Source organism: Teleopsis dalmanni, chromosome 1 (genome assembly GCF_002237135.1).
Source record: "Teleopsis dalmanni isolate 2A chromosome 1, ASM223713v2, whole genome shotgun sequence".
NCBI classification, from domain to species: Eukaryota; Metazoa; Arthropoda; class Insecta; order Diptera; family Diopsidae; genus Teleopsis; species Teleopsis dalmanni.
In genome coordinates, this window is record NC_051846.1 from 121,619,818 (window position 1) to 121,642,151 (window position 22,334).

General features: G+C 34.3%; 1 protein-coding gene across 1 annotated transcript; it reads left to right on the forward strand.

Moving 5' to 3' along the window:
* Positions 1-6,109: 6,109 nt before the first annotated feature.
* On the forward strand, positions 6,110-6,951 carry LOC119665836. The gene is made up of 2 exons (XM_038075086.1): positions 6,110-6,902; positions 6,947-6,951. Exons 1-2 carry the CDS (start codon positions 6,116-6,118, stop codon positions 6,949-6,951), a joined length of 792 nt encoding a protein of 263 aa, XP_037931014.1. The 5' UTR covers positions 6,110-6,115.
* Positions 6,952-22,334: the final 15,383 nt, after the last annotated feature.

Consider the following 22,334-nt stretch of genomic DNA (forward strand, 5'->3'; position numbering starts at 1 on the left):
GATTCTCCATAAAGAAAAACTTATACCTGACCATCAATTCGGCTTTCGGAAAAAGTATTCGACTATACAACAAGTTCACAGAGTTGTTAATAAAACTACTAGTGATATTGACACAAAACAATTTTCCTCGGCGGTATATCTAGATGTCGCAAAGGCTTTGGACAGCGTTTGGCACGGAAGTCTACTAACTAAACTATCAGAGCTTCTTCCAACAAACTTTTACCTCCTACTTAAGAACTATCTACAAAATAGATACTTTTATGTGAAGTATAAAGACTCAATCTGCGAACTTAAGCAAATGAAAGCTGGTGTGCCCCAAGTAAGCGTACTAGGTCCATTACTCTACTTGCTATACACGGCTAATGTCCCGATACCTTCTGATTCTCAAAGTTTGATAGCAACTTTGCAGACGATACAGCACTAATTGCAGCTAATAAAAATTTTAACATATCCACAGACAACTTGCAGAATTAGCTAAACGCAACGCTCGAATGGTTCGACAAATGGGGAGTTCAAATAAATACAAGCAAAACAGTTCATGTTATCTACACGAATAAAAAATATGACCTAAAACGTATTAAAATTAACAATGAGGAAGACTTCACACACGCAAAGTCAAATTACCTTGGTATTACTATAGAAAGCAGATTAACTTGGAAAGACCATATCAGAGCTATAAGCAATGAAATTAAGCGTCGCTTTGGACAATTATACTGGCTACTCTGCTCGAAATCAAAACTAACAGTGGAAAATAAACTACTAGTATATAAAACACTAATCGCTCTAATATGGAAATATGGAGCCGAAATATGGGGCACAGCATGCAAATACAACATTCAAATACTGCAAAGACTATCAAAAATACTTAGCACTATCATCAACACTGAATGGTACATCTCAAACTATGTCATTTATTGGGATTTAAAGATACCCTTCGTTACAGACGTTATCCGAAAAAATAGTAAAAAGCACACAGACAGATTACTTTTCCATCCTAACCCAGGAATGAGGCAGCTACCTAATGACGAAGCCACACATAACAGAAGATTGATACGCTTAATTCCATCAGAACTAGCAATGCTATGATAATCTAACTAATATATTCATAGTAAATTTATGGCAGTCTATTTAATTGACTCATTTATTATATCATCTATCCATTAATTTTAATTATTTTATAATATTTAATTTATTTCATTTAAAGAAAAGTTTTCTTTTTCTTTTTATCCACTATTAATAGTTCACTCATGTAATTCTTAATCTTGTTTTTGAATTATTACTTGAAGTACCATTAACATACGTAAAAATGTATACTAAATGCTAAATCTTGGCAGTTGTATAATAAAGGGAAGCAACAAAAAAAAAAAACAAAAAATATATATATTATTCAAATTTAATTTTTTACATAGAATAATATTTATATAAAGTCAATAAACAAATTTTTATAAATAAATAAAATTTACATTGTTTGATGTATGTAAATCAAGTTAATTTAGTTAGACTTCGTATTCTCTAGAAATATGGTAATATTTATATCAAGTAAATAAACAAATTTTATAAATAAATAGAATTTTACATCGTTCAATGTATGTAAATCAAGTTAATTTAGTTACCATTTATATATTTATGTACATCACTAGGGTTCACAGGATACAATATTCGTAGAGTGTGATTTTCGAAGAAACTAAGCACAGAATTTTTAACTAACGCGAGTTAAGCTGTAGATGTAGGAATATGGAGTTATAACTATGATTCCCCAGCGCACGGAACTTATTGAAGCACAAGCTGTGTGTAAATACAGGATACAATATTCGTAGAGTGTGATTTTCGAAGAAGCTAAGCACAGAATTTTTAACTAACGCGAGTTAAGCTGTAGACGCAGGAATATAGAGCTATAACTGTGATTCCCCAGCGCACGGAATTTGTTGAAGCACAAGCTGTGTGTAAATACAGGATACAATATTCGTAGAGAGTGATTTTCGAAGAAGCTAAGCACAGAATTTTTAACTAACGCGAGTTAAGCTGTAGACGTAGAAATATGGAGTTATAACTATGATTCCCCAGCGCACGGAATTTGTTGAAGCACAAGCTGTTTGTAAACACAGGATACAATATTCGTAGAGTGTGATTTTTGAAGAAACTAAGCACAGAATTTTTGAATAACGCGAGTTAAGCTGTAGATGTAGAAATATTGAGTTATAACTATGATTCCCCAGCGCACGGAATTTATTGAAGCACAAGCTGTGTGTAAATACAGGATACAATATTCGTAGAGTGTGATTTTCGAAGAAACTAAGCACAGAATTTTTAACTAACGCGAGTTAAGCTGTAGACGCAGGAATATAGAGCTATAACTATGATTCCCCAGCGCACGGAATTTTTTGAAGCACAAGCTTGTTGTAAATACAGGATACAATATTTGTATGGTGTGATTTTCAAAGAAGCTAAGCACAGAATTTTTAACTAACGCGAGTTAAGCTTGTAAGGATGGTATTTTACACAAAATTTCCACCTACATAAACGTGCACTGAAAACAATAACAACACGAACTAAAACACACCAATACAACACAGTTTTTTATAAAACAACACACTTTATATATTTATATTTAAACTTGGAAAAAGTGGACTCACTGGTAATAAATGTTGCAAATATCTGGAATTAAATAGATTAATCATTATTTAAAATATTTAGTCAAAAACAATTTACCAAAACCCAAACCGCTTACAAGCCTTAATAACACCACAAACTAAGCTGAAATGATATTGATATGAAATATAAAAATATAATTAAATAAATGAAAAATAAACTCACCTTATTTATTTGTTAATTATATTTCTTATTTTTATGTTGTAAATTTGATGAAAATTTGCGTTTTTAATATTTTATATTATTGTAACAAACAAAATAAATAAAAACCACCACCGATCGAATGTAGCTTTAAAACACTGTTGTGAGTTAAATATTTATTTTATTTAATTTCACGTTTTTGGCAGTTTTTCCGTAAGGTAGTGTGTACGATCTTAGGTGATCGTACATTTTCCCTAAAAATACGCAAGGTTATTTGCATCTGGGCAGTTATTGACTAGAACCAAAGCATCAGACCGTCAGTTCGACGATAAGAAATGCTGATTTTTGGTATTTGGTTAGTAATTGGTGTCATGATGTAAGTGACTTTGAAAATGTTAAATACGGAAGAATTGCAAAAATATGTAGAGCATTCTTGTAATAATAAAAACTTTGCAAATTTAGCAAAGTAAATTATGAAACTATGGAAAAGCCCAATAAGGTAACTAGGGTAATTCTAAGCTCATATATTGGATTTTTGCATCAAGTTTAGGTATATAAGATGGGTTCAAAATTTGAACTGCCTCTTAGAAATATAAAGTGGTTAAGCGTAGTAGCGCTGACAAAGTAAATTATGAAACTATGGAAAAGCCCAATAAGGTAACTAGGGTAATTCTAAGCTCATATATTGGATTTTTGCATCAAGTTTAGGTATATAAGATGGGTTCAAAATTTGAACTGCCTCTTAGAAATATAAAGTGGTTAAGCGTAATAGCGCTGACTCATAATTTGAAAACAATTGAGTCGTGTGTTTCAAAAAATTAAACAAAAAAATATATTTGTAAAAATTTAAAGAAAATAAATAATTTAAATAAAATAAAATGTAAAACTAAACGTGACGTTGTAAAATAGTTATAAACATTTATATTAAGGAATTTAGTTGCTTTGACTAAACAAAAATAAAAAGAAAACTCTATACAAAAGAAAGCAACTTGAAATTGGAATAAAAAGTGAAATAAAAGAATATCTACAGAGAAAACAAATCAATGACTTTTTCTTGAAACATAAAAAATAGTGAAGTTTACTTAACTGTATAACCAAATAAACTATATAACTTGACAAACAAAAATTACAACTAAGAAAAAAAAGACATATACGATTATAGTTAGTAAAAAGATACAACTAACTGAAGTTAAATAAAAGATACAACATTTAGTCCAGATTTTGAAATAAAGGATACAATATTTGGCGCAGTCACGTCTTACATCACAGAAAACCACAACACGTTTTGTAAGAATCAAAACAAAGCAGCGTTAACATAAGAAAACAACAACTGCCAAAAATATTCGCCTTAAGAGAAGCTCAAAGAGAAGTTAAATGCACAAGCTGAGTACCGCATAAAACATGAAATAGAAAATCAGAACGGCAAAAGTAAACAAGAATTACGTGAGATCAGCTGTAAATAAAATGATACGCTACACAAAAGCTCGGTCGAGTGTGTATATAAGACGCGCATTTTACTTATGCGGGCACTTGGTTTATAATTTCAAAGGCACATACACCTTGGAAGACTAAGTCAACTAAGCTCTAGAGGCACAAAGGCATAATAACTATTAAGACACGACAAGTGGTTTCACGTCGACTGGGTCCAAAATAGTTGCTAAAATTGAAATACATAAGCAAATTTTATATGAAAGAAATATCTAAATCAAGGTATAATAATTATTAAGGCACGACAGGTGGTTTCACGTCGACTGTGTCCAAAATAGTTGCCAAAGTTAAAATACATAAGGATATTCTATATGAAAGAAATATCTAAATCAAGGTATAATAACTATTAAGATACGACAGGTGGTTTCACGTCAACTGGATCCAAAATAGTTGCTAAAATTAAAATTCATAAGGATATTTTATATGAAAGAAATATCGAAATCAAGGTATAATAACTATTAAGGCACGACAGGTGGTTTCACGTCGACTGTGTCCAAAATAGTTGCCAAAGTTAAAATACATAAGGATATTCTATATGAAATAAATATCTAAATCAAGGTATAATAACTATTAAGATACGACAGGTGGTTTCACGTCTACTGTGTCCAAAATAGTTGCTAAAATTAAAATTCATAAGGATATTTTATATGAAAGAAATATCGAAATCAAGGTATAATAATTATTAAGGCACGACAGGTGGTTTCACGTCGACTGTGTCCAAAATAATTTCAAAAATTTATATATTTATAAGGGTATTTTATATAAAAAATATCCCAAGGAAGGAATAATTACTATGAAATACTGAGACACGACAGGTGGTATCACGTCGACTGTGTCGAAAGTAATTCTCTGTAATACGCAGAGGAGACCAACTATAACGAAAATCTCCAAACGAAGGCATAGTTGTAGTAAAATACTTGAAGACGACAGGTGGTCTCACGCCGACAGTATATAATGTAATTCTACAAGATCCAGAATAAGCCCACTAATAAATCCCACACTCTTAGATAAAGTCAGAAGAATACAACACCAGGGACCTGAAGGAGGAAGATCATTCAAGGACATTCAAGCACCTAAATTTCTTAAAAGATATCTCCATTTAATTATTTAATTTTTTCCCCCTTAAGAAAGAAAAGCTACATATCCAAATTTTGTTTATATATATGTGGTTTCACCCACCGATTGTCCAAATAAAAGAAGACTTGTAAGACGAAATTCCACTAATCGTGCACTTTTATTAGTTTTAAATTATAAATTAAATGAACTAAAATTTCAGAAACAAATTACAAAACTTTTACACACAACCAGCAGCAAAATACTGTTCATACATTTTATTACGCATTGCACACACGTGTTTTCTACTCTACTCTTCTGTTCGTTCTGTCCTTCGTTCGTTGTGTCATTTTCTGTCAGTGTTACCCTTTGCCGTCTTTATGTCAGTGTTGCCCTGACAAAGGGTTGTCTGTCGTTATTGTGTCTGGGCACCATTCCTACATATATATATATATGTAAAGAATAGAGTTTTATTAAGTTATAATAATAAAGAATAGAGCTTTATTAAGTAATAATAATAAAGAATTATATCAACAAATAATTAAAAAAAATGCGAGAGCACAACTGCTTGCACAACTACTACTGCTAGGGTTGCCATATATGTTCTTCTTACATATATATATATATACATGTCGGCAGTGATGCCAAACTAGTATGTTTGGATGTGGTCGCTACTCGCAGGTAGGTGGCGCTTGTGCTTCTCACTCACAAACAGAGGGCGCTATCGCGCTGAATAAAGAAATGTGTAAGAATAGCTGAATCAGCTGATGGGTGGTAGCACTGAATGAGAAAGGAGGCGTCAGAATTGGTTAATAAGCGAGAACGAACGCATCGCATCATGGCGAGTCGGCGGTTAAGAAATGCAAATGCGACATCAGAAGTGGGATCAGAATCTTTTGAAGGATGGCAGCAAATAATAGCTCGTCAAAATCAAAGTTTGGAAGCAATTGCGCATGCGTTACTCGGTCGGAATAGCGAAATACATTTACCTGAATTTGACCCAGCAACTGAGGGCGCTGATGCTCATGCTTGGGTTGTGATGGCTGATATGGTCGTTGGTGAAAATTCGCTGCAAGGAAGTGCACTATTGTCTGCATTAAGCAGAGCCATGAAAGGGGCAGCGTCAGTGTGGCTATCACAAATATCACACACGGGGCTAACGTGGGCCGAATTTAAAGAATGTTTTAAAACACGGTTTGAAATTTACGAATCAGCAGCCGCTTTTATTTTAAACATGAACAATAAAAGACCAAAAGAAGGTGAATCTATTGCAGCGTATGCAGCGACTCTGGCAGCGACTCTGATTTCGCGTTGGAGTGATATGTCGATAGAAAATATTGCTGTGTCTATCGTTTTGGCGCATGTTGCACAATTTGACAATCGTTTGCGTCGATTAGCGCATACGTGTGATGCATACACTTGTAAGTCGCTTCAGCAAGAACTAAAAGCAATTTCTATAAAGCGAAAGATGATCGACAGTGCTGGTGACAGTGCGCCTAAACGGCAGAGTTCCAGTTCAGCTGCAATAAAGTGTTTTCGCTGTGGTTCGAGTGGCCATAAAGCTTTCCAGTGTAAAACGTCATCAAGCAATGATAAGGCAGTAACTTGTTATAAGTGTAAACAAGTGGGCCACTATGCTTCTAAATGTAAAAAAAAATGAAAGTAAACATATCGAGAAACGGGTGGAAATGTGTGCCGTTGGAATGCCAATGGGGACTCTGACACATGAGGACAAGAAATTCAATTTTTTATACGATTCTGGTGCTGAATGTTCTTTAATGAAAAAGAGTGTAAGCAGTAAATTTAGTGGTAAGAAAATTTTTAATAATGTAAATGTAACCGGCATCGGACAGGCTAGTATAGAATGCACTATGCAAATTGTTTCAGAAATACAAATTAGTGGAGTTTGCTTAGAAATAGTGTTCCATGTACTGGCAGATCATTGTTTGCGAAATGATATTTTAATAGGGCGTGAAATTTTAGACCTTGGACTTACTATAACAATGACTGCAGACACTTTAGTGGTGTCAAAAATAAAAGAAGTCAGCACATGCAGTTCAACGCAGTCGTTTGAAATAAATGATAGTAGTATAGATACAGATATTTTACCCGCTGCGAGAACCAGATTGATGGACATTTTAAATACGTTTAAAAGAAATTTTATAGATGGTATTCCTCAATTTCGCGCCAAGACTGAGCCTATGGAAATACGTCTTAAAGACCCTACTAAATGTGTGTTTCGTAGACCGTATCGCTTAAGTCCCGAAGAACGCCAAGTAGTGCGTAATCAAATTGATGAATTGTTAGAAATGGGAGTTATACGTCCAAGTGTATCTCCTTTTGCAAGTCCCATACTTTTAGTCAAGAAAAAAGATGGTACCGATAGAATGTGTGTTGATTACCGACAATTGAACGATAATACTGTACCTGACAGGTATCCATTGCCTTTAATTTCAGACCAGATCGACAGATTGAGTGGATCTCGTTTCTTTTCTATGTTAGATATGGCATCGGGATTTTATCAAATTCCAGTCCACGAAAATTCTATCGAGTATACTGCCTTTATCACTACTGAGGGACAATTTGAACATCTGTCAATGCCGATGGGCTTACGAAACGCCCCATCCGTATTTCAGCGAGCTTTAGTTGCAGCTTTGGGTGACCTGAGCCGAACATTTGTAATTGTGTACATGGATGATGTAGTTATTACTGCCTGTACTGTCGAAGAAGCCCTAAATAGGTTGAAAATAGTGCTCACAGTTTTAGTCGAAAAGGGGTTTTCTTTCAATATGAAGAAATGCAAGTTTTTAAAAAGTAGCATTCAATATTTAGGTTTTGAAATTAGAGATGGGAAGCTTCGACCTAATCCTAGGAAAATAGAAGCTCTCACTGCTCTTTCCCCTCCGGAAACGGTTAGCCAATTGCGACAGTTTATAGGACTGGCTTCGTACTTTAGAAAGTTTGTGCCCAAATTCTCCCAAGTAATGACACCCTTATATGCGTTAACATCGGGAAATGGGAAAATTACTTGGAATTCTGATCTTGAGAATGTAAGACAAAGAATTATTACAATTCTAACTAATGAACCTGTTTTGATGATTTTCGATCCTGAATGTCCTGTGGAGTTACATACTGACGCAAGTTCCATCGGTTACGGTGCTATCCTTATTCAGAAAAAGAATAATGATCGTCATGTCGTTGCTTATTTTAGTAAACGAACAACTGTGTCAGAATCGAAATATCATTCGTATGAGTTGGAAACTCTTGCTGTAGTTAATGCAGTCAAGCACTTCAGGCACTATTTATATGGCCGAAAGTTTGTAGTAGTAACCGATTGTAATTCCCTTCAATCATCTCGAAGTAAACTCGATCTTACCCCTAGAGTGCATCGCTGGTGGGCATTTCTTCAAGCATTCGATTTCGATATAGTTTATAGGAACAGTAAACAAATGAGTCATGTTGATTTCTTATCAAGAAATCCTATACTCAAATTGTCCAACGAGCGTCCTGCTCGGATTAAACAGAAACAAATCAATTTAGTAGAGTTAACCGAAGATTGGTTAAAGGCCGAACAAGAAAAAGACATTGACATTGCAAAGATAGTGTCCGATTTTCTCAATCATAAATTACATAGTGACATCGAAAAAACTTATGAGTTTCGATCGGGCATTTTGTATCGTAAGATACAACGTAAGAAAAAGAATCGCTGTTTACCTATTCTTCCCAAAGCGCTTAGGTGGTCCATTGTCAATAACATCCATGAATCGTTGATGCATTTAGGAACTGAAAAAACTCTTGAAAAATTATATGAGTTTTATTGGTTTGAGGGCATGTCTAAGTTTGTTACAAAATTAGTTGGAAATTGTGCAACATGTAAAATTTGTAAATCTAATGCAGGAAAGAGTCAGATAGAACTCCACCCTATTCCAAAACTAGCCATTCCATGGCACACGTTGCACATTGATGCAACAGGTAAACTAAGCGGTAAAAACGATCGAAAAGAATACATTTTCGTTCACATAGATGCTTTCACAAAATATGTTTTACTGCATCACACCTTTAATATTGATTCAATTAGTAGTATAGAGGCTCTAAGAAAGAGTATTTCACTGTTTGGTGCCCCTAACAGAATAATTGCAGATCAGGGTCGTTGTTTTGCAAGTAAGGAGTTTAAAGATTTTTGCGTTGCACATAACATTAGACTTCATTTAATTGCTACAGGTAGCCCTAGAGCTAACGGACAAGTTGAGCGAATAATGAGTACTCTCAAAAACATACTTACTGCAGTGGAAACCACTGATATTTCCTGGCAAGATGCCTTACCTGAGGTTCAGTTAGCTCTCAACTGCTCAATGAATCGGGTAACTCAAGCGAGCCCCCTTGAAATCTTAATTGGAAAGTCGGCTAGACCTCTGAATTTAGTGTCAGCCCATTGTGATGATGTGGAAATAGACTTGGAAAAGGTTAGAGAAAATGTTTTAATAAATATAGAGAAAAACTCGGTTTATGACAAAAAGCGTTTTGACTCCTTAAAGAGTAAAGTAAAGAGGTTTTCTGTAGGTGATTTCGTCCTGTTGCAAAACGAGGAGCGAAATCAAAGCAAGCTGGATCCTAAATATAAAGGTCCATATAAGGTTGTTGAAGTGTTGAACGGTGATAGGTACACGCTTAAGAGTTTATGTTCAAATCGAACTTACAAATATGCACATGAGAGATTACGAAAGATGCCGGATCACATATATGAAGAAGAAGATTAAACTTGTATTTGAATTTTGTACATTGTAAAAAAAAAAAAACGAAAAACAACATTATTGTAATAAATTATGATTAGTAACTTGTTAAATAGTAATTAATTGTGTCAGTGGACACTGCAGATCGCTAGATATAAGCGATAGTAATTAATTTGTGTCAGCGGACACTGCAGATCGCTAGATATAAGCGATAGTAATTAATTTGTGTCAGCGGACACTGCAGATCGCTAGATATAAGCGATAGTAATTGATTTGTGTCATGGGACACTGCAGATCGCTAGATATAAGCGATAGTAATTGATTTGTGTCATGGGACACTGCAGATCGCTAGATATAAGCGATAGTAATTGATTTGTGTCATGGGACACTGCAGATCGCTAGATATAAGCGATAGTAATTAATTTGTGTCAGTGGACACTGCAGATCGCTAGATATAAGCGATAGTAATTGATTTGTGTCACGGGACACTGCAGATCGCTAGAGATAAGCGATAGTAATTGAATTTGTGTCTAGTGAGACACTGCAGATCGCTAGATATAAGCGATAGTAATTGATTTGTGTCACGGGACACTGCAGATCGCTAGAGACAAGCGATAGTAATTGATTTGTGTCATGAGACACTGCAGATCGCTAGAGATAAGCGATAGTAATTGATTTGTGTTATGAGACACTGCAGATCGCTAGAGATAAGCGATAGTGATTGATTTGTGTCATGAGACACTGCAGATCGCTAGAGATAAGCGATAGTGATTGATTTGAGTCATGAGACACGGTGTTAAGCAAGGGCAAAAATTGTTGAGTGAAACAATCAGGAATGGCCGAAGTGGAGGACTTTTGATGAATTAAAACGACACCACACAGGGACGTGTGGAATGTCAGAATGGCCGTGTCGGCAGTGATGCCAAACTATTATGTTTGGATGTGGTCGCTACTCGCAGGTAGGTGGCGCTTGTGCTTCTCACTCACAAACAGAGGGCGCTATCGCGCTGAATAAAGAAATGTGTAAGAATAGCTGAATCAGCTGATGGGTGGTAGCACTGAATGAGAAAGGAGGCGTCAGAATTGGTTAATAAGCGAGAACGAACGCATCGCATCATGGCGAGTCGGCGGTTAAGAAATGCAAATGCGACATACATATATATTTATTTTATTTTCTTGAAATAAAAAGTTAATTTGTTTCCCTATATTAAACATAAATTTAAAATGTATAAATTTCGAAATAAAGCATTACGTAAATAAAGAAATTGAAATAAAACCACAGCACTTTGAATATTTTGGTCACAATCTATAAATTTATTGTGACGACTTTGGCGAGACTGAGCATACCTCAGCAAATAGGCAACGACTGCAAAAAAGGGTCGTTACAAGCTGTAAACGCAGGAATATGGAGTCATAACTATAATTCCCCAGCGCACGGAATTTGTTGAAGCACAAGCTGTTTGTAAATACAGGATACAATATTCGTAGAGTGTGATTTTCGAAGAGCTAAGCACAGAATTTTTAACTGACGCGAGTTAAGCTGTTGACGTAGGAATATGGAGTTATAACTATGATTCCCCAGCGCACTAAATTTATTGAATCACAAGTTGTTCATAAACACAAGAGGCTTTATTTTATATATCTATGCGTCTCTCGCATAACACACATAAAATAATAAATATAAATATATAATGGAACGTGCTGGTAATTCAATTCAAAAACTGGTAATTCAAAAAAATTCGTCCACACTGCTCGAAGGTGATTTCCAAAAAGAGACCGATTTCACAATTTCGTCCCCTTTTATTCGATCTTGTTGACGCTTTTAATTCCGCTATCTGGCTTGTTTACACCAAATGTGCATTTCTACGTCCACGAATTGTTTTTACATGTTTTGCAAAAAAACATTAAGTTTTCTGTTACTTGCTTGCTTACTCCAATTGTGCTTTTTCCTCAAAGAATGGTTTTTGTATGTTCGCGTGACCATTCCATGCTTATTGCAAAATATATTAGTTTTGCCTTTGTTTGTTTGTTTACTCCAATTGTACATTTTTTTCAAAGAGTTGTTTTTGCGTGTTTACGTGACCATTCCATGCTTGGTTTGTTTACTCCACTTGTGCATTTTTTCCACCTAAGAATTGTTTTTGTATGTTTACATGATTATTCCATGCTTGTTATAAAAATATATTGGTATTGCTTTTTATTTCTTTAAACAAATAATTTAGGGTCGCGCAAATTATGTAACCCTAATTTTTATATGACCGCAAAAATTGGGTCGTTACACAGTAGTCCACCAGTTTACCGACCCCTGCAGATGGTACCTGAGTGTCGTCTGTTGGTTGATAGCCTGTAGCTACGACGACGTTCCGTAGAACTACGTTGATGTTGGTCGGAATTTGTATGGCAACGAGGTCCCTGGAGAGAAATTCTGAAAGACAGATAAAATTAATATTAGTATTCAATAAAATGCAGGTTCTTGGTTTGTCACATCTTACATCCCAAATTCTCTGCATATTCGTTGCAATCAAACCACAGATTCGACCCCTGTGGATCCTGGGTTTTTGGGCCAGCGTAGCCCTTCTACCCCTGTGGATCGATTTGAGCGTAGCCCTTGCAATAACTGCCGAGGCAGCTTATTGACTTCTTCGAATGGTAATGATTCCAATCCGCGAAGTTGTTTTTCTGTTACTTCTTTTTATCTGCAGATATCGATAGCTTTATTTAGCGTTATGTTTCGTCTAGCCATAATCTTTCACGTAAATTTTGATCTTTTATTGAACATATGATTTTATCTAACAATAAATCATTCTCAAGCGGACCATACTGTGCATTTTTGATGAGATCATACAATTTGTTAAAGTATTCATCGTACGTTTCATGTTGTTCTTATTTTGAAATTTTGAATATTGCTCTGACGTAACGTTTGTTGATTGTTGGTGTTAAATTTCGTTCGATTGCATCTAATAATTTGTCTACAGTTGCATTTTCTTTTTCTAATATTGGCATGTTGATGTAGCGTTGAAAAACATCTTACCCTACAGCTGTTAATTGAATAGCTTTTTTTGTTTCCACACTTTGAGAACCAATTCCTGATGCTGTTAAGTAATTCTGCCCGATTTTATGTTCAGTAGACCTGGGAGCGAAATTTGCTGTAATATTTGTATTTGTGGAACGTGCTGTTGATTATTACGCGTAAGTTTATTTTTCAGCTTTCTTACTTGTTCTTGTAAGTCTGCAAGCTACGTCATTTTTAATGAATTTCTATTTAGGTTACCCCATGTTGTAATAATCATTTATTGAGTTAATTATATATCAAATTAATAAAGATTCTTATGATTAAGTTATTGTAATGTATTTTAAGGTATTGTAATCGCACAAGTAAACGATGTTGTTTGTTTCCGTTTTGCTTTCTCTACGCACACAGTCTAGTCTGTATATGCACGCTCGCTTTTGTAGTCGTGTTGTCAAATTGACGTGTTTGTAGTGATGCCATAACAATGAGCTTCAACATCGCATAATATGATATATTGACGGTACTGACATAAAACTTGTCGAAGCACTAGAATAGAGTGTATTCTATAAAAGCACAAGTTGTGTGTGACTATCACCTGAAGACTCGACATGTCGCAGTTAGCCACTTTAGAAGTGCACATGCTGCTCGAATGTTTCGATTGTTTAAAACTCTTATAACTCCGTTTCGGTCAAACTCTAAACAGCTTTATTAATCCAAACGTAAAACTTTTAATTTACGTTATAGCAGATTTCTGTAGTCTTAAGGAGTTAAGAATCCGTATTCAAAATGATACGGTTCCTTGTTCCTTATTTGTTGCATATTGCACAACATTTTACGGCCTTCATGTGATGATACGGAATAGGTGGATTACGAACATGACAACGACGAAGAATCTGATGAGCTTTTGCGGAATGAAGTCAGGCAGAGAACTAATCAAAAAGCTTCGAAGCGCAAATTTTTGTTTAATTTGATGTTTGACAATCATAAGATACGAATACAAATATAAAACACATACATATATTTATATGTAACAAATAATTAAGAAGTCACATGCAACATTACTTTTTCAAGTAGGCTTACTTGAAGACAAAAATAATATATAACAATCTATAAGTATTTTAATATATGTAATAATAATATACTATATTGTAAAGTTGTTTCGAGGTTATGTAGGTATTCCCTAGTGCAGCTAGGCGCCTTTCTTGTTCGCAACGAGGCGAATAAAACTATGTTGCAACTAGGCAACTTAAATGAATAGTTGATTGAGACTCAAGGTTCAGGTTGAATCTGAATTTATTGATTAAAACATTACACTACTTAGACATATTTGTAACTAACACTTCGTTCAATAATGTGTGTGACTGACACATAGATGGCTGCACTAATACTAAATACATATTTTTTTTAATATGCAGATATACTACAATATAATACTATTTTCTTCAATAGCAATTTTAGGCTCTTTAATTTTGCTATATGTTTCGAGCTTCATTTTTTCCAAATCCAATTTTTTTCTCCCGAATAAAATTTTTTCCTTTTATACTGCAGCTAGCTGTTTAATGGAAAATTTTGATCTCTTTTTGGCAACTCTAGGGGATGCGAGGGAGGTAGTGGGACTTTGTATAGCAGAACACACGATTTTCGGTGCAGAGTTGGATGCTGTGTTGTCTGCAGGCGCTTCAATAAAATAAACTTCGTCACTTATCGCAGAACTAGCTGGTGGCTGCGGCAATGTGTACATATTACGAGCGGCTGAAAATTAGACATGCAGTGTCAAAACACTTCATTCAACAAGTTTCGCTGAAATTGATTAGTAGATAATATAATTCACAAATGCATATGTATATAATATTATATTTGTGCTTATATATAAGCTTATATTATATATAAGCATAGCCATAGATTAAGATATCTCGAATCTATGGCTAAGATAGCCGTCCGATTCATCCAGCATTCCTGCTCCACTAGCGGCCAGCTAGTCATACTCTTCCCGGTACTGGGCCTTTAGATGCCGTATCTTCCACCATAATAGGTCTTACGTTGCATCCAACTGTGTCTTTTTCAAAAACTTTTTATAAAAAAATTGCGCAGTTGCAGGCTGTAAAATTGAAAATAAAAATTAATTAAGAATTATACAAATAATGCACTTTGTTAAGTGCATTAATGTCAAATTCTGCTTCCTCCTGCAGAAATTCTTTGTTTGTGTATTTTGTTGTTGTTAATTGCATGCTCGTATAATCTGTGCATTTTGTGCACCTTGCAAGAGAGAGTGAATACCCATAATGCATATTGCAATATTGAATGTGCAATAAGAATGAAGAATAGAAGAAGTGTTGGCGGTGTTTGTCTGTCCACTCAACACTACACAACTCTTCTTCGTCTCTAACTACCATTTAATGCCCTTTCCTCCCTATTCTTTCTTAAATAAACTAAATTTTCTGAACATAAAAACAACACATTGCACTTCACTTATTGCTCTTTCGTCTCGATGCAGCAAAACTATGGAAGCTTCAGATCGCAAAACAGAAAATCGTCACTATATAAATCACACAAGCAAACAAACTAACAATATGAATAGAAAATATAACAACAATTTCTACACTAGATCAGACACCTTCACATACACGCATTCAACAACTCTATTTTATGTTTAAAACATTTAAGATCATTGTGTTATATATAGTTCTTGTATGGCTTATTTGTTCTACAATTCAAATCCCATTGTGCTTTTAGCTGGTTACTCGAGTCGTCTACTATGAAATCAAAGGGAGTTGTTCGATCAAGGACTTTTGTTTGATCTAAATAAAATTAATAATAATAATTAATTAATTTTTGAACAAACAAAACGAATTTCCTTCATTTAAATAACTTAAACTTCACGAGAAAAAAAAACACGACTGTCTTAGCGATGAACCACTTTAATTATATTTTTAACATTAAAAGAGACTCAACGAGTCTAGATTTTACATTTGTTTTTGTAATTATTGAGTAAGGTGTGAATTGAGTAATTTCAATAAATTGAGAATTAGCAAAAATACGTAATTATATTAAAATCAGTAATAACTATAAGTAATATCAAATATAAAAGTTCAACCCAACATCTCGGCCTCCATGAAAGAGCTTTCATGCTAGAAGAAGTGCCAGCTTATAAATGGGACGTCGCATAATGTACTTTAGCGTTTTCACCTCAACGACTCTCACACGATTATCTTTGTCTGGAATGATTGAAATGACTCTACCAGTTATCCAATGTTGCGGTGGCACGTTGTCTTCGTGTACGATCAGTAATGCATTAACCTGAATGTTTGGTTATGTAGGGTGCGATTTAAATGACCTTTTGTTGACTTCACTGCAGCCTCCCACAGACCGCCGAAATGTGGAGCGCTAAGAGGAATGAAATTATAGTTCATATATTCATTAGAACAAAAGTTAATGATTGATTGCTTGTTGCTGGTGTTGAAAGATTTGTTTATATATTTTTTTTCTATTATGTAAATTCTATATTGAAATGATTAAAACTATTATAGTATTAATTCTTATTAACTGAAGTTTAATAATATTATATTTTACACCTAAAACGCTCGTACTGCTTCATTTTAATATTGATATGCAACCCAATAATGACTTTCGTTAACTTTGTAAAGAAAGTACTATTCTTGACACAGTTTAGCTTCATACATACATTTCTTCTTTGATCTTTAATTGGCTTCTCTTTTCAAATATCGCGACAGCAGCACGCGTTTTTTTTAGTTTAGCAACGTCTTATTTTAATTTAATTTTAAAATAATAAAGTATAAATTTCACTTGAACTTTAATTTAATTTTTGTTTTTATATAATAAATAATTTTAAATAAATTCGAAAATAAAGTTAATTTTAAACAGTACAAAAAATACAATATTGTATTAATAAAGTTTTTCAACTCAGTAAGTATTCGATTTGCTCCAATAAAATTTGTGGCATTATCACAAAAAATATCTGTTGGCAAGCCTGTTCTGCCTATCATGCGTTTTAGTACGGCGCTAAATGCATCTATTGTGAGACCCGAAACAACTTCGATATGTACTGCCTTTGACAAAAGACACACAAAAATAGCTATGTATGTTTTATACGGCGTTTTGCTTCTTATTCGGAGATATGTGTTGGCTGGTCCACAAAAATCCACAGCACAGCGAGAAAATGGTCTGCAAAGTGTAAGCTGCTCTACAGGTGTGTTACTCATCATTTGCTGAAGTAACATCGGTTTATAACGTACACAATGTACACACGATCTAACAATACGGCGCGCAACGTCTCTAGCATTGATGATCCAAAATCTAAGGCGTATCAAAGCAACCAGTGCCTTAGGTACAGCGAGAAAATTGGTAATATGCAAGTGACGTATGAGACGTTTGACAAAATAACATGAGCTGGGTAGTAATACAGGATGCTTTTGCATTTGAGGTAGCGAAGATAGTTCTAGACGTCCACCAACCTTTAACAACTTGTACCCAAACGTATCTTCACAAAACAGGTTGAAAAATTTGAAAACACCTTGACCTTCTACTTCTTTTTTACACGACGAATATATGCAAAATATGTATGTTGGATGTTCCAGAGTATACACCAAAGCGCTGTTTCGATTTCTTGTGCAGACAGTGATTCTGTTTCACAAATGTTGCATACTGATTTATTTATCTTCCTAAAAAAACGAAGCATCCACGCTATCACACGTACACTAGTGATGTGTGAACTAAATTTCAACAGTTTTTCAATAATATAATTAGAATTTTCTGCGACGACAAATACAGTCTTTCGTTTTTCCTTATTAAATTGTTCCATGTCGATAGAAACGTGACCAACTTTAGGCCACCCAAACAGTGGGCCATATAGACACGCTGGGCCCTTATACCAAATTGATTCAATAATTTCTGGATCTGTGCAGCCTCTCGATACAATATCAGCAGGGTTCTGCTGTGATGGTACATATTTCCAATCGCAATTAATGGTGAAATCCTGTATAACTGATTCTTGATTTTCTACAAAAGTTGATAATGTCGATGAATGCATACGTAACCAATGTAGCACAATTTGTAAGTCACACCATAAATATGTTTCGAACTTGATACCATTGAAAATACTTTTAACGTTGTCAAAGAGAATAGCGAGTAAATGAGCTGCAAAAAGTTCAAGTTTCGGCAGTAAAGATTGTAAAATTATTTTCGCAGTATTAAGTAATGGCGCAAGCAATCCAAGTGAATCAAATAGTGATGATGAGCGATAAAATAGAGCGTTTTGTGAAATTACCTTTACAAAGATCCTTTGTTAAAAAGAAAATAAAAATTGATCTTGCGTCTGATCCCAAATAATACCCAATGCATTAGTGATTAAAGTAAGATTTAAATCCTTTATAGTGATGTTGTTCCCATGACCTACGTCAATGCTTAATGTGACAAGTCATTGCATTGTAGACAAAGCAAATGTGACATAATTTATTAAATGTAGTTTTGTCGAACTGTCGCTTTGACTTTGATCACGTTACATTTATGAATGCACTTGACTCATGCAGTTACAAATGCATGTGTAACATAATGCGCGAGCCAAGTGATAAAGCATGTATGGTCGCTGCACTAGCATGACCCAAATTCTTTAGGGAAGAGTAATATAATTTTAATAAATACTAAATATGACAAATGATAAACACTCATTATGAGTACGCTAGAATATTAATGGGTTATTTATAATACGCAAGAAATTTGAAACATTATTAGTACATAATTTTTAAACGGTATAAATACAAGAATATTTTGCCTAATAAACCAGACTTAATTCTAAGATCAAAGAAGATCATTAAGATCTTCTTAATGATTGATTGGTCTCTAGTTCTGTACGGCATAATAGCTGATGAGAACAATATCCTATACGGCATAACTGCTGAAAGGATCTAATGAGCGGCTGAAGAGCTAAGATAATACTCGAAATAAATTCATAAAATATATATATTCGGTATATGCATAACATTACATGGCGATCCTGCCATATATTTAGTAAACATACATTACATGGCGATCCTGCCATATATTTAGTAAACATGCATTACAGTGATATCGTCGACAAATATTTCGACATAGGAATGACGCTTAGCTTGTTCCATACAACCATTTCGCAGAATACTAGAGACTTCATATTTTATTGTTGACTATTCATCTAACTAGTCTGCTCCGCATAGAAAATCATCTACGTAAAATGATGACTTGATCACTTTTGAACATATTGGAAATTCGATAGCGTATTCATGAGCCAAATAGTGTAGGCTTCTCACAACTACAAACGGTGCACTTGCTGTTCCGTATGTAACAGTATTGAGTTGATAGGTATGTAACTCTTCACTTTCTGAAGCACGCCATAACACATATTGAAAACAGCAATCACGTGAATCAACTAAGATTTGTCGAAACATTTTCACTATGTCTGCAGTAATGACATACCGATAATGGCGGAAACGTCTCAATCACGTAAACAAGTCTTCCTTAATTGTAGCACCAACCATTGAGATACTGTTTAGTGATTTTTGCGTTGTAGTACGACATAAGAAGTCAAATACAACTTTAAACTTTGTAGAAGTGCTTTTTGGCTTGAGCAAGCAATGTTGAAGTATGTAGTAGTGGGATGTACGAAGATTAGGTCCTTTGATCAGGTCCTAACTTCATTAATAGTATATCTTTTAATTGAAAGTTGCAATTGATGAGGCTCTTGTAAAAAATTTGTCCTTTGTTTCATGATATCAGGCATACACAAGAGTTGAAATGCTCTACTGCTTCAGTTACATCAGATTCAGTTTTCAACCTGACTTCGGTATTTAGACCAGTTGTAATTAGTTGACGGTAGCTGTTCCAGTCAATATTTTTGTTATGAAAAATATATTTTTTCATAATTTCACAGCAGTCATTGAGATTGATTATTATTGGCGAGTGGTCAGATGACAAGTCGAAACTGGACTTACAGGTAGTTGTCCGGATACATATCCTCTTTGATACCGCAAAATTATTCAAGTCAGGTATTTATCTTCTATCCGTTGTCCAGTATTTGGGTTTACCTGTTGAGATTGTGAAGAGATTGAGTACATTTATTGCTTCGAAAAGTTGTCGTCCTTTTGGAGATATTAGGCGGGAACTCCATTTTAAGTGTTCGGCATTAAAATCTCCGCCTACTAGAAACCTAAATCCAAGCACCTGAAAAAATGATATGCACATATCCTTCGAGATACTGTGGTGCGGTGGGCTGTAGAGTGATGAGAAAGTCAGGTCGCCTTCTTTAGTTTGTACAACAATATTTGTTGCCTGAATTTCATTCGTGCAATATGGTTTTACTTCATAATGTTTTATCGATTTCCTTATGAGGACCGCAGAGCCACCATCTGCTTTACCATTGGGATGCATTGTGTGATAAAGTTTATAGTTAGGAATTTTAAAGAATTTTCGCGTCGTAAAATGAGTTTCTGATACCATCATTATGTCGACATGGTTTATTTTTAAGAATGCTTTTATTTCGACAGCATGTTTTGATAGACTATTAGCGTTCCATATGACTACTACTAAATCAAGAATTTTGTTTAGTCGTCAAGTTGATCAGTAAATTTGTCATTACTACGATTTGTTGCATCATTTGCTTCAAAAGCGATGTCATCTCACGAAATTCTTCCACAAAATTATTTCGAATTAGTGAAAGCTTCTCCTCTGTTGCGCTACTGGTGTCTGACTTCACTATTTGTGCGAATGTTTGTGATGAATGAAAATTCGTAATGTGATTTTTGTTTAAAGAAGGAAGAGGATTTTCTAGAATTTGCACATGCGCCGCCCTAGGCCTCAATTGGGGATACATTTTTTTCCAGGTTTTTGTATATTTGACATCGTTTGCGACATCTTTAGGCCGGATGATTTCCCTTACATAAAACTCATTTGAAATCATTGGATCTGCTTTTCCTTTCGCAATTTACAGATGCATGGTTTCCTGCGCATATGATACAGTTGGGTTTGCGGTGACAGTATCCTTTTATGTGCCCACACTGCTGGCAGTTTGCACATTGAGGGATTTCACGTTTCAGGTGAGGTGGTAGTATACAAAAGTTTCTTAACCAAATAAATATCCTTATTGTTTACGTTTGGTGCAAGTTCAATAATAAACATGGGAAAGGGTTCTCCTGACCCTAATATTCCAAACGTTTACAGCCGTATGTTCTTGCGCCAGAAGTGCATTTTTGATTTCATCAATATCGGTTGAATGATGCAAATTTTTTAATATGACCATAAAACTTTTTTCGGTTTTTGGTTTGTAAGTGTAAAATTCAGTGTTTTTGAGCTCCAACTGTGTTACAATGCTTACGTAAGAATCAGAAGTAGAAGGTTAAACTCTTACTCACTTTTACTCGCAATCGCTCATACAATGGATTTACAATATTTTTACAGTTAGTTTATTTAATTATATTTTAATTATTTAAATTTATTTATTTTATTTAAATTTATTTATTTTTATGTAAGTTTATTTTATTTTATTTTTAATAAGATACTTGAAAAAAATAAATAAAATTTATTTATGTATTTATATTTAATACTTGAAAATTACAGTGTGGCAACAACACAATTATAATTTCTTACTTTCGTTAAAAGAAAAGATCATTTGCTGTCTCTATCAGCTGAGCAAAACTCACTTTTCTTGTTTTGGTTTTATTATTTTTTGCAAACTTAAAATTTAATTTGTTTAACAAATTTTTTATATTTACAAAAAATTGATTTACACCGTCCACTGACACTGTTTTTCACAGATTCCTTTTATTTATGGTCTATCGTTCAAATGATCATAACTTTGAAACTTGAATTTAAACAAAAAAAGACAAAAGTTTCGGAGTGATCACATTTCGCGCGCGCTGTCGGTGTAAGCGACAAATATTGTGAAATCAGGTGCAGAAGTGATTTCATCTAATTTCCACAACTGTTCGAGATTGAAATTAATGGATTCTTCACAAGAAAGTTTTTATTTTTTTTAATTTATTTTCTTATATTGCGATCTGTCAATTCGAAATAGACAATAAACAATATTTAAAAATGACTAAATACTTACAATTTTTGTAAGCTTGAATGGACTGTGATCAGTAGCTCATCTGTCTGTTGAAGCCGAACACATTAAAATTTCCGTGGCGTTTTTTTGCGGAGGCATGTGAACATTCTTCCTTCTGCTATCATTCAGTTCATAAACTAGTTGTGATGATGTAACATACGTTTTTTGTGTT